This window comes from Haliotis rubra, unplaced genomic scaffold (assembly GCF_003918875.1).
Source record: "Haliotis rubra isolate DU_JTF1 unplaced genomic scaffold, ASM391887v1 Scf52, whole genome shotgun sequence".
In the NCBI taxonomy this organism is placed as follows: domain Eukaryota; kingdom Metazoa; phylum Mollusca; class Gastropoda; order Lepetellida; family Haliotidae; genus Haliotis; species Haliotis rubra.
In genome coordinates, this window is record NW_025767213.1 from 639940 (window position 1) to 654521 (window position 14582).

General features: G+C 40.4%; 1 protein-coding gene across 1 annotated transcript in view; it reads left to right on the plus strand.

Annotated features, from left to right (window-relative positions):
* Positions 1–508: 508 nt before the first annotated feature.
* The window catches only part of LOC124292564 (extracellular matrix protein A-like), a 34898-nt gene continuing 20824 nt past the window's right edge, over positions 509–14582 (plus strand). Inside the window, exons 1-8 of the mRNA XM_046729704.1 lie at positions 509–584; positions 1076–1189; positions 1848–1970; positions 5507–5590; positions 6090–6203; positions 7970–8065; positions 8628–8747; positions 9795–9878. Coding sequence (XP_046585660.1) covers positions 509–584; positions 1076–1189; positions 1848–1970; positions 5507–5590; positions 6090–6203; positions 7970–8065; positions 8628–8747; positions 9795–9878 — 811 coding nt within the window. The remainder of the gene's footprint in view (positions 585–1075; positions 1190–1847; positions 1971–5506; positions 5591–6089; positions 6204–7969; positions 8066–8627; positions 8748–9794; positions 9879–14582) is intronic.

Below are 14582 nucleotides of genomic sequence, written 5' to 3' on the forward strand. Positions count from 1 at the left end.
CGGAAACAACATTAATCACTTGCCACAGCTGAGGAGTAAACAAAGTACCGTGAAGACCATAAACGACAGTATATAAACACCTATAGAAAAGCCGTCTGTTGCACATAGATTTAGTCATTAATCAAAGGGTAACGATTCCTTATATTTTTTAAACACCCAATCATGTTCTATTGAAGACAGCCTGACAATAAAAGTTGTGTTACTTGTTATGTGTGTGACTGTAATAAATAGAGGCGATTCGTGTGTTTACCATTATAGCTCCACAGCATTGGTCAAGGTAGGTTGGCACTTTCAGAAAACTGTTTTAACACATTCTCTTCTGGAAACTACACAACGAGCCATGGGTTGTGTTTCGTGTAATAAGTTCCTTTTGTCAATAGAACTTCCACCCTCAGTCATGTTTCCATCTTAGGTTACATATATAGGTATCGTGTTAAAGATTTAAATGTCACTTAAATGCCAACAATGGGTTGAATCTGTATACCTTATACTGCCTCTATCATCAGCTATGACGTCACGCCTATACGGTATCTTCGTCCTGGCGGCGGTCCTGGGGGCGGCTCTCTCCAACATTGTCAAGAGAAGTAAGGTCCCTGTTCGTAACTGATCATGAAAGAATAGAAATACCTGTATATGAATAATGTTGAAATACATATTTAAGAGAACACATAGAAGATTAGTAGTTTTCTCTTCTCAGTTTTCATGGAGATACAATCAGATCCTGAAACACTATCTATATAGCGAAATATCACATAAGTTATGAGTAATATGTAAGGCAGGGACCATCGTCAAATATATATTTTCGAAAATATTGTTAATTGATGGTATTCTATCTGGATGCTAATTAATGTGTTGGACTTTATGGTAAGGACTGTCTGAAATATTTCAAATCTGGAGGAAACTATTAATGATATGTTATAGAGTGACAGTTCTACTCATCTCCATTGCTGCTAACATTACTAGGTGAGAATGTGACCTTAGGGTGAAGGATACATACACAATGCCATTTAGAAGGAAGTGTAATTCCAAATATAACAAATGTTAGAGATGAACATATACTGTGGTTTTACCTTAGGTAGTGACGGCAGCTGCAACTGTAATGGCACAGTGGTGGCTAATGGCGACTACTTCAACTATGCATGTGTATTGTACAAATGTGTGGATGGCGTCCAGACATGTGAAAAGAAGGGTAAGTTGATCATTTTACTTGCGAATATTCAAACTATTTCTATTGGGAGGAATCTATTTAAGAGCTTCGGCACTTCTATGTTCTATACATTTACCAATATCTTAAAATGTTTCATGATTTTCATGATCATATATAAATGATTTTATGTGATTTTAATCTATTTTTAAGACTACGAATAAGTATTACATCAATGCTATCAAATCAAAGCAAATACAAGACTTGTTAGTGAACTTTTACAGTAAACAATTATTTTCTCGACTGATACTCTGTGCTTACAAATACAATTGAAAACTTCACTGAACGCAAATTACAAAGGCTATTGAAATTCCTTTGTTCTTACTTTTGACCAAAAAATACTTACTTTCCAAATAGAATTTGAAGACAGAAAAACATCAATCCAATTATGATGGTACTGTTGGGAGCTGGAATGGATTTTTTTCTCATATTTTAATTGTTTTCTTCCACGAGAAAAATGAACACATAAAATAGTTAAAAAGGAATTGCAGAATATCTGGTAACCTGTATTGTCTCATCACGTGCCCATTCCTTCAACTTTTCATTCTTAACACGTTTTAATTTTGTTATGCTTCAATCATGAATTATCGTGAGAAAATATATGTAAATGATTTGCATTTTTTGGCATTCTATTTGATGACAGAATGCGAACACGAAGGTGCCTGCTACGCCCAGGGCACTACCATGACCATAAACTGCTACAATCACACGTGCAAGATCTCTGGTGGGACAATTGGGTTTAAAAAGGACGCGGGACAGTCAACTCGTAAGTAGATAAACCAACATGTCACCTTCTAAATACAGTCTCTGATGGATGTGTTTGTTTCCGTTCACCCACCTAAAACCTTACAATAGATACACTATGTTTACAACAGTAATGGTCATTGGAATCAGTAGGTTTTGTTTCCAGTGCGTTCCATTATAGGTGGTTGAACACATAGGTATATTGCACATATATATACTTGGAAATTCAACGTTGTAACGTTATCTGCTGCATATAATACACATACTCTATGGTTCACACACATCACAGTCGTGGACAATTCACGGAATACATGGCGAGGACATTCCAAAATGAATTATCTTCATTCCAGTTGATGCCGACAGTATGGGAGATATATGCCCTTATCACGTATTTATAAGACCTGCGTGGAAACCCGAGACATCAGCGTATATAGTGTACACGGAAATGAGTGTGACACAACTTTTTATATATCCTCATGGTCGATACGCCATGTCTCCTGACCAGGCAAAGATCACGTAACAAGTATGACATGCACTTGAATACATGTCTTGTTTGACCATTATTGTAGGTTTGGTGATAAGTAACTAATTCTATCTTTAATTTCATTCACTCTAATATAGACTTGATCTCAGCCGTGGTGTATTGTATAGTTACACCACGGTTTTGAGCTGCCTTCGACAGCAAGTCTCCAATTGGATCTTTGCATGTTTAGCCACACCTACGTTTAACAAACATAAGTGTCCCTCTCAAATGGATGTAAACCTTCGAAAGAGACAACCAGCATTTGTTTTACTCTTTAAATGAAAATAATGACAACTTTGTCGGAAACGCGCTGACAAATACATCATTAAACCTTTAAATCAGTCACGAAGTAGTTATTTTTTTAAGTACTTTCACAATTTTTGGAACTCAATAATTATTGAAAATACAGTTCTGGTTAATATTGCCCATTCGCCCCACTTGGACACTGATAACAGGTTCAATCCCTGTAACACGGTAGATTTAGTTTCCATTATATCGGCAGTTTGTGAGAGGGTGGTGTCATCGATTGCATCATTCCAGAGTTTAGCACCTTCAATTTCGTCAACTATTTGTGACAGTGTAATGTCGTCTATAGTATTATCCCACTCGCGACCAGACATCTCGGCAGTCTCAAACAGGATGATTTTCAATTAAAAAATCCCGCGTAGATTTTGAAATTTGAATGCACAATGTGGGCATGGTAGAAAGCAGTTACTTCATCCAATCACTCGAGCTTGGTCCAAATACACCACAGCCTGGTCGCTGGTTATTGGTCGATGAATTTGCGTCTCGGGCTACGCCCTCGACAGTTCATCGATCAATCACCTGCGACCAGGCCGTGGTGTATTTGGACCAAGCTCTCGTACTGGAATGAAGTAACTACTACTTAAGATAGTTGAAGCGCTAAGATCGCTTTGTGCAAGTGGACCCTAGTAATCGAGATGCCAGCAAGTGTTTGTACCGCAGCTGATTTAGATAATAATGAGCTATTTATACCACGAAACCTCAAATACACATAGTCAATTGTTAAGAATGACGTAACATTGTTAAGACTGATGTGCCATTGTTAAGAATGATGTAGCATCGTTAGAACTAGAGTTCCATTGTAAACACTGATGTGACATTGTTAAAACTAATGTGTCATTGTTATGACTGACTTGGCATTGTAAACATTGATGTTGCATCGTTATGACTGGTGTGGCATCGTTAAGACTGATGTTGCATTTTTGGGACTGGTGTTCCATTGTTAAGACTGGTGTTGCATCGTTATGACTGGTGTGCCATCGTTAAGACTGGTGTGGCATCGTTATGACTGGTGTGGCATTGTTATGACTGGTGTTCCATTGTTAAGACTGGTGTGGCATTGTTATGACTGGTGTGGCATTGTTAAGACTGGTGTGGCATCGTTATGACTAGTGTGGCATTGTTATTACTGGTGTTCCATTGTTAAGACTGGTGTGGCATCGTTATGACCGGTGTTCCATTGTTAAGACTGGTTTGGCATCGTTATGACTGGTGTGGCATCGTTATGACTGGTGTTCCATTGTTAAGATTGGTTTGGCATCGTTATGACTGGTGTTCCATTGATAAGACTGGTGTGGCATCGTTATGATTGGTGTTCCATTGTTAAGACTGGTGTGGCATCGTTATGACTGGTGTTCCATTGTTAAGACTTGTGTGGCATCGTTATGACTGGTGTTCCATTGTTATGACTGATGTGGCATTGTTAAGACTGGTGTGGCATCGTTATGACTGGTGTTCCATTGTTAAGACTGGTGTGGCATCGTTATGACTGGTGTTCCATTGTTAAGACTGGTGTGGCATTGTTATGACTGGTGTGGCATCGTTATGACTGGTGTGGCATCGTTATGACTGGCGTGGCATCGTTATGACTGGTGTGGCATTGTTATGACTGGTGTGGCATCGTTAAGACTGGTGTGGCATCGTTATGACTGGTGTGGCATTGTTAAGACTGATGTTGCATTGTTAAGACTGATGTTCCATTGTTAAGACGGATGTGGCATTGTTATGACTGGTGTGGCATTGTTATGACTGGTGTTCCATTGTTAAGACTGGTGTGGATCGTTATGACTGGTGTTCCATTGTTAAGACTGGTGTGGCATCGTTATGACTGGTGTTCCATTGTTAAGACTGGTGTGGCATCGTTATGACTGGTGTTCCATTGTTAAGACTGGTGTGGCATCGTTAAGACTGGTTTGGCATCGTTATGACTGGTGTGGCATTGTTATGACTGGTGTTCCATTGTTAAGACTGGTGTGGCATCGTTATGACTTGTGTGGCATCGTTATGACTGGTGTTCCATTGTTATGACTGATGTGGCATTGTTAAGACTGGTGTGGCATCGTTATGACTGGTGTTCCATTGTTAAGACTGGTGTTCCATTGTTAAGACTGGTGTGGCATCGTTATGACTGGTGTGGCATCGTTAAGACTGGTGTGGCATCGTTAAGACTGGTGTGGCATCGTTATGACTGGTGTGGCATTGTTAAGACTGATGTTGCATTGTTAAGACTGATGTTGCATTGTTAAGACGCATTGTTAAGACGGATGTGGCATTGTTAAGACGGATGTGGCATCGTTAAGACTGGTGTGACATTGTTAAGACGGATGTGGCATTGTTAAGACGGATGTGGCATTGTTAAGACGGATGTGACATTGTTAAGACTGATGTGGCATCGTTAAGACTGGTGTGACATTGTTAAGACTGATATGCATTTTTAGGAGTGTTGTTCCACTGTTAAGACCGATGTGGCATTGTGAAGACTGTTGTGGCATTGTCAAGTGAGGGGTGAGTGAGTGAGTATGGTTTTACGCCGCTTTTAGCAATATTCCAGCAATATCACGGCGGGGGACACCAAAATGGGCTTCACACATTGTACCCATGTGGGGAATCGAACCCGGTTCTTCGACGTGACGAGCGGCATTGTTAAGACTGATATGACATTGTTAAGACTGATATGACATTGTTAAGACTGGTGTAGCATTGGTATGACTGATGTGGAATTGTGTCCACAGAGTGTCCCTACGGTGATGAATGCTACGGTGTCGGGCCTATAGGATCCTGTGCTACATGCAACAGCGATGGAACTGTCTTACAGAGTGAGCATTTCTATGTTACTTTAGTAACTGATTCAGTACCATATCCCTTACCGCTGATTTACCTTATGGCGATGTAAACGAAGTTTTACTTCTTATGCTCACAAACTGATATCCAGCTCTACCAGAAAATGTGCTGCATTGTCTGATTTAGACCGTCTCTATTTTTCTGTGATTTTTACCGATATAAAACGTCACACACGGAGAGATCGTGCATCCTAACCTTCGGTGCACCCAATGGCACATAACAACAATAGCAAAGGTCACCATATACAAAACGTGTTTTCGTCGTATGTTTGTTTAAGTCATCCAAGACAGATTGGTTTGTATCACTTTGGTTTCCATTACAAAAATCGTGGAAATAAAAGACACATTAGCCCAACTCACAAATTACTCCTGCACCAAACTGTGTATGAGATCTCAGTACACGGGCTGATTATAATCATAATAAATAATGTTTTCACCTGTATATGTGTTTGATACATACCTTCCTGGTTCCCAGAATGTCAGCATAACGGAGACTGCATTGCTGTGGGGGAGACAGTGGACTTGTACTGTTCCACCTATGAGTGTGTGAACGTCGGCAATGTCTACCGCCTGACAGTGAAGATCCCAAGTACGTGTATCGGTTGTTCAGTATCTTCTATAATTAAAAATACGTCAGTGATTTCTGAAATTTACCTGGCATATCTTTTTAAGATTGTATTATTCATATTTGTAGCAATAATATTCATTACTTATAGATATAGTGGGTTTATCTAATCTTCACTATTATATACTCTCCCCAAAAAGAAACGCATATAGGAATTTCAACTGTATTTTTATGTCCATTTTGAAACATCTTGTAGGCTTTATGAGTCAATGAAATATAGCGAAATTGCACACTGGGAATGAAGACCTATCCGTCTTTGGCACCAACTCGAGGAAAGTCAGTTTGAGTATCACATGGAGACGTGTGGTGGCGCTGAAGTCAATACCTCGTGTGACCACCGTGGGCATCCAGAACTGCACGGCATCGAACGAATAAGTATCAGAATCTCGTGTTGCCCAATCGCAGCCCACTCTGCCTGTAGTGCCTGTGCGAGTTGCTGAATTGTCTGAGGGTTACGGCGTCGCACCCGTCTGTCCAGGGCATCCCACAGATGTTCGATCGGGTTTAAGTCCGGTGATCTTGAAGGCCAGGGGAGCACATTGATGTTGTGGTTCTGGAGGAAGTCTCTAGTGTGACGTGCTGTGTGGGGCCTGGCATTGTCCTTTTGAAACAACTCCCTCTGGCGATCAATGATTCGAAGGAGGTGTGGGCGTAGGATTTCGTCACAGTACCGTTGAGCTGTCAGGTTGCCCTGGATCATCACCAAATCACTTCTCCTACGGCAGGTGATCGCTCCCCACATCATAACACTTTCCCGGCCGAATCTGTCCACCTGGGGAACGCAAGCGTCGGCGAAACGTTCACGTCGACGTCTGTACACCCGCATTCTTCCATCGCGTCGTTCCAACAGAAATCGTGATTCATCACTGAACCAGATTCTACGCCAATTCGGTAGGTTCCAGGCCTGAACATTGGTGCACCGTTGAACTCGATGTCGACGATGTTGTTGTCGAAGCACAGGGCCAAAATAAGGTCTTCTGGCACGTAAACCAGCCTCTCTCAACCTGTTCCTGACGGTCTGTGCAGAAAGCCTCCTCAATCCGGGTATTTGTCGAGCGGTACTGGTCGCCGTAGCTGTTCGATGACGCAGGTGATGTACCCGGATGTAGCGATCCTGTGCCGCAGTGGTCGCTCGAGGTCGCTCACTACGAGGGGCATCTGCTACCGCATTCTGCCGGCAATATCTCTCCCAGAGTCGTGAAATGGTGCTTTGGTGAACATTCATGCGTCGGGCAACTGCACGTTGAGACTGGCCAGCTTTAAGCAAACCCATGGCGATATGACGGTTGGCTTCACTTAGACGTGGCATTTTGCGTTCGTCAACAATATTCCAAATACAGTGACAGACAGCGATCAACCTTTTATACCCATCATTGAGACTATCTGATCCCCAACTTTCACGTGCATTGCATGTGAATTGCGTATTCTGTGACACTAAATGCTGTTAAATACGGGTATTTTACGGATGGTGCGTTTTGTTGTGATGTTTCAAAACATAAACACCATAGGATTCATAAACAGAGCAAAACCTTTTGTAAAATGAATCACGTTTTAATTCATTGCTACATGAAATTGCTATTTTCATGATGCGTTTCTTTTTTTGGAGAGTATATAACTATTTTTCGATATGTATGGCCGTTTGCCAATATGTTTGAGCAATCAGGAAACCTACATCGATATAAGCTGTTTAACATTTCCGAAATGTTAATGATCTGACTGAAATGTTTCAGAGTGCGAAATAGACAGCAACTGCCATGATGTCAACACAACCTTCAACTGCCTACAGTGCAAGGTTGACGCAAATAACGAGCCTTACATTGTCAAAGGTGCGTCAGTTGAGCTGCTTAAACTTTATAAACGTTCATTCTTTTCCCAGTAAGCAAAAACGAGTCTCACCTTATGAAATATATATGTGACGTCAACGTCAGACAATATCTGGTATATCAAAAGTATGTCCACCGAGGCACTTACTATTCGTAAACGTTTATTCTTTTCTATTTAGCCTAATAATAATTTTGTAATGACCAAGGGAGTTAGTGTTATATTTGATACTTGAGGGAAGGTGGTTCAGATTCTACTATCTGGTTAAACTGTTACCAGCCGACACTTTCATCGCGAGATATATATAATGTTGATACATGTTTGTACACGTTTTCATCTAATGCTCTCTGAACATAACCGTAATGTGTGTCTTTGAGAGATTAGCTGAATGTGGTGGATGTTCTCAAACCTGAATGTTACGGTGGTTATGACAGAGTATGGTTGTGTTTATCGGTTTATGTATTGTCAATAGTAGCCACTATACTCAGTCGATTATTGTCTTGATCTTCATATCGTACATGTACAAATCTGTGTAAGGTATCCACACTATTATTGTTTCTGCTGCAGAATGTGCCTATGACGACAGTTGCTACACCAGCGGTTCACAGATAACGCACCAGTGTTACAACTACACATGTCAAACAGACACCACCGTCGGATTTGTCCCGGACGCCGATCAGCCGATAAGTAAGGTCAAATCGGGATGATTAACACGATAGCTATTCATAATCATTTTGCTTCTGCTTCAAAGTGAAGTAAGATCATCTAACTTTCCCATTCTAAGGCAGTTGTGACAGCCCAAACCAGGGATATCACAGCCAGACCAACAACCTGTAGCCTCAACTTGTGTCATCACACCAATTGTTCATTATATCTATGGTTTACTGATGTTCAGTATGCCAGATAGCCTAGAGCTTGGGTAAGTCAGATGAACAGCTCTATTTTGTAAAATTAATTGGCGTACCTCAATGTGGTCGCTCGGTGGAGAGGGAAGAATTAATGAAGAGCTGAATCTAGAGTTTCTGACATCACGTAGTTTTTGTACACTTCTTCTGCATGATGAGGTTCGATCATATTTGATACATTTTAGAGGCCACAGAATACATGCTTTTGATCAAGTTCGACTTTTGTAGCTGTATCATGTTTTATATTATGATCCATCAAATAGAACAGCCACATAATATAAATGAGTTCGTACTATCTTTATTTTTTCGGATTAGGACTTTTAGGTTCCAGACCCATGAAGATCCGGGTTAGAATTGATCTTCAGCAAACCATTCTTGTCGTAAGATGCGACTAACGGGATTGGTTGGTCAGGCTCGCTGACTTGGTCGACACATATCGTCGCATTGAGTTGCGTACGTCGATGATCATACTGTTGATCACTGGATTGTCTGGTGCAGTCTCGATTATTTACAGACCGTTGCGATATAGCTGGAGTGTTGCTGAGTGTTAAACAAAACATTGCTCCAGACGGTCGAGTTCGTAAACTGAAATATTGAAACCGTGTCGCTTTATACAAGACACATATCTCCGGCAATCATAAACATGAAATGGTCAAGTGAGTGCATGGCAGGGGAGCAAGCACGGAGAACATAGTTGAACAATGCCCAGTTGAAATGACACCAACCGCTTGGTGGGTCGCAACACTGTACAATGTGACACACAGTGCGAGCTAGTCTGACTAACGGTCTGTCGTTAGACGTATGTCTGATTAATTACATATCCTTTCAGGGTGCTACGATAACGGTATCTGCGCAGGTGTGGGTGCAATGGACAACTGTAAAACATGCGGTGCTGACGGAAAAATCATGTACAGTTGAGTGATGATCAGAAAGAACGATATATAACTACTATTACTATTATGTTATCTATGACCAGTTGATATCTGTTTAGTTAATACACACATTTGCAAGTAGCATTGGTATGGCCCAAGAGAACATTTCAGTATTTACCTCTTTAATACAGTTTCTGACATCACGCCACGAGCTGTAGTACCCCATAGTACTTCCTCATAAACAGTTCATGTAGTTCCGTCCAGCCACAAACATTTCTCATCAACATTATACCAAGTTCCGTCCCGCCACAAACATTTCTCATAAACATTTCACCAAGTTCCGTCCCGCCACAAACATTTCTCATAAACGTTTCACCTAGTTCCGTCCAGCCACAATCATTTCTCATTAACATTTCACCTAGTTCCGTCCAGCCACAAACATTTCTCATAAACATTTCATGTAGTTCCGTCCCGCCACAAATATTTCTCATAAACATTTCACCTAGTTCCGTACAGCCACAAACATTTCTCATAAACATTTCATGTAGTTCCGTCCAGCCACAAACATTTCTCATAAACATTTCACCTAGTTCAGTCCCGCCACAAACATTTCTCATAAACATTTCACCTAGTTCCGTCCCGCCACAAATATTTCTCATAAACATTTCTCCTAGTTCCGTCCAGCCACAAACATTTCTCACAAACATTTCATCTAGTTCCGTCCAGCCACAAACATTTCTCATCAACATTTCACCAAGTTCCGTCCCGCCACAAACATTTCTCATAAACATTTCACCAAGTTCCGTCCATCCACAAACATTTCTCTCAAACATTTAACCAAGTTCCGTGCAGCCACAAACATTTCTCATAAACATTTCATCTAGTTCCGTACAACCACAAACATTTCTCATAAACATTTCATCTAGTTCCGCCCAGCCACAAACATATCTCATAAACATTTAACCATGTTCCGTCCAGCCACAAACATTTCTCATAAACATTTCATCTAGTTCCTTCCCACCGCAAACATTTCTCATTAACATTTAACCAAGTTCCGTCCCGCTACAAACATTTCTGATAAACATTTCACCAAGTTCCGTCCCGCCACAAACATTTCTCATAAACATTTCATGTAGTTCCGTCCAGCCACAAACATTTCTCATAAACATTTCACCAATTTCCGTCCCGCCACAATCATTTATCATAAACATTTCACCTAGTACCTTCCCGCCACAAACATTTCTCATAAACATTTCATGTAGTTCCGTCCCTCCACAAACATTTCTCATAAACATTTCACCAAGTTCCGTACAACCACAAACATTTCTCATAAACATTTCATCTAGTTCCGCCCAGCCACAAACATTTCTCATTAACATTTCATTTAGTTCCGTCCAGCCACAAACATTTCTCATAAACATTTCACCTAGTTCCGTCCCGCCACAAATATTTCTCATAAACATTTCATCTAGTTCCGTACAACCACAAACATTTCTCATAAACATTTCATCTAGTTCCGTCCAGCCACAAACATATCTCATAAACATTTAACCAAGTTCCGTCCCGCCACAAACATTTCTCATAAACATTTCATCTAGTTCCTTCCCACCGCAAACATTTCTCATTAACATTTAACCAAGTTCCGTCCCGCTACAAACATTTCTGATAAACATTTCACCAAGTTCCGTCCCGCCACAAACATTCCTCATAAACATTTCATGTAGTTCCGTCCCGCCACAAACATTTCTCATAAACATTTCACCAATTTCCGTCCAGCCACAATCATTTATCATAAACATTTCACCTAGTACCTTCCCGCCACAAACATTTCTCATAAACATTTCATGTAGTTCCGTCCCTCCACAAACATTTCTCATAAACATTTCACCAAGTTCCGTACAACCACAAACATTTCTCATAAACATTTCATCTAGTTCCGCCCAGCCACAAACATTTCTCATTAACATTTCATGTAGTTCCGTCCAGCCACAAACATTTCTCATAAACATTTCACCTAGTTCCGTCCAGCCACAAATATTTCTCATAAACATTTCACCTAGTTCCGTCCAGCCACAAACATTTCTCAAAAACATTTCCCCTAGTTCCGTCCCGCCACAAACATTTCTCATAAACATTTCTCATAAACATTTCATCTAGTTCCGTCCAGCCACAAACATTTCTCATAAACATTTCTCTTAGTTCCGTCCAGCCACAAACACTTCTCATAAACATTTCATGTAGTTCCTTCCAGCCACAAACAGTTATCATAAACATTTCATCTAGTTCCGTCCAGCCACAAACATTTCTCATAAACATTTCACCTAGTTCCGTCCCGCCACAAACATTTCTCATAAACATTTCACTTAGTTCCGTTCAGCCACAAACATATCTCTTAAACATTAAACCAAGTTCCGTCCCGCCACAAACATTTCTCATAAACATTTCATCTAGTTCCTTCCCAACACAAACATTTCTCATAAACATTTCACCAAGTTGCGTCCCGCCACAAACATTCCTCATAAACATTTCACCTAGTTCCTTCCCGCCACAAACATTTCTCATAAACATTTCATGTAGTTCCGTCCCGCCACAAACATTTCTCATAAACATTTCACCAAGTTCCGTCCTGCCACAAACATTTCTCATAAACATTTTATCTAGTTCCGTCCAGCCACAAACATTTCTCATTAACATTTCACCTAGTTCCGTCCCGCCACAAACGTTTCTCATAAACATTTCACCTAGTTCCGTCCCGCCACAAATATTTCTCATAAACATTTCACCTAGTTCCGTACAGCCACAAACATTTCTCAAAAACATTTCACCTAGTTCCGTCCCGCCACAAACATTTATCATAAACATTTCACCTAGTACCTTCCCGCCACAAACATTTCTCATAAACATTTCATGTAGTTCCGTCCCTCCACAAACATTTCTCATAAACATTTCACCAAGTTCCGTACAACCACAAACATTTCTCATAAACATTTCATCTAGTTCCGCCCAGCCACAAACATTTCTCATTAACATTTCATGTAGTTCCGTCCAGCCACAAACATTTCTCATAAACATTTCACCTAGTTCCGTCCAGCCACAAATATTTCTCATAAACATTTCACCTAGTTCCGTCCAGCCACAAACATTTCTCATCAACATTATACCAAGTTCCGTCCCGCCACAAACATTTCTCATAAACATTTCACCAAGTTCCGTCCCGCCACAAACATTTCTCATAAACGTTTCACCTAGTTCCGTCCAGCCACAATCATTTCTCATTAACATTTCACCTAGTTCCGTCCAGCCACAGACATTTCTCATAAACATTTCATGTAGTTCCGTCCCGCCACAAATATTTCTCATAAACATTTCACCTAGTTCCGTCCAGCCACAAACATTTCTCATAAACATTTCATGTAGTTCCGTCCAGCCACAAACATTTCTCATAAACATTTCACCTAGTTCAGTCCCGCCACAAACATTTCTCATAAACATTTCACCTAGTTCCGTCCCGCCACAAATATTTCTCATAAACATTTCTCCTAGTTCCGTCCAGCCACAAACATTTTCTCACAAACATTTTTCATCTAGTTCCTGTCCAGCCACAAACATTTCTCATCAACATTTCACCAAGTTCCGTCCTGCCACAAACATTTCTCATAAACATTTCACCTAGTTCCGTCCATCCACAAACATTTCTCTCAAACATTTAACCAAGTTCCGTGCAGCCACAAACATTTCTCATAAACATTTCATCTAGTTCCGTACAACCACAAACATTTCTCATAAACATTTCATCTAGTTCCGCCCAGCCACAAACATATCTCATAAACATTTAACCAAGTTCCGTCCAGCCACAAACATTTCTCATAAACATTTCATCTAGTTCCTTCCCACCTGCAAACATTTCTCATTAACATTTAACTACAAACATTTCTGATAAACATTTTCCGTAAACATTTCATGTAGTTCCGCTGCCACAAACACAAACATTTCTGATAAACATTTTCATAAACATTTCACTTAGTTCCGTCCTGCCACAAACATTCCACAAACTCATAAACATTTCATGTAGTTCCGTCCCAGCCACAAACATTTCTCATAAACATTTCACCAAGTTCCGTCACCCGCCACAAACATTTCTCATAAACATTTCATCTCATTTCAATTTCTGTAGTTCCGTCCAGCCACAAACATTTCTCATAAACATTTCACCTAGTTCCGTCCAGCACAAATACAAACATTTCTCATAAACATTTTCATTTCCCTAGTTCCGTCCCATTTCCACAAACATTTCTCATAAACATTTTCTTAGTTCCGTCCAGTTCCATGTAGTTCCTTCCAGCCACCACATAAACATTTCACCAAGTTCTCATAAACATTTTCATCATCTAGTTCCGTCCAGCCACAAACATTTCTCATAAACATTTCACCTAGTTCCGTCCCAGCCACAAACATTTCTCATAAACATTTCACTTAGTTCCGTCCAGCCACAAACATATCTCTTTAAACATTAAAACCAAGTTCCGTCCTGCCACAAACATTTTCTCATAAACATTTCATCTAGTTCCTTCCCAACACAAACATTTTTAAACATTTCAATTGCTATGTCCCTGCCACAAACATTTCATAAACCACCTAGTTCCTTCCCTGCCACAAACATTTCTCATAAACATTTCACATTTCACCTAGTTCCGTCCAGCCACAAACATTTCTCATAAACATTTCTCCTAGTTCCTGTCCAGCCA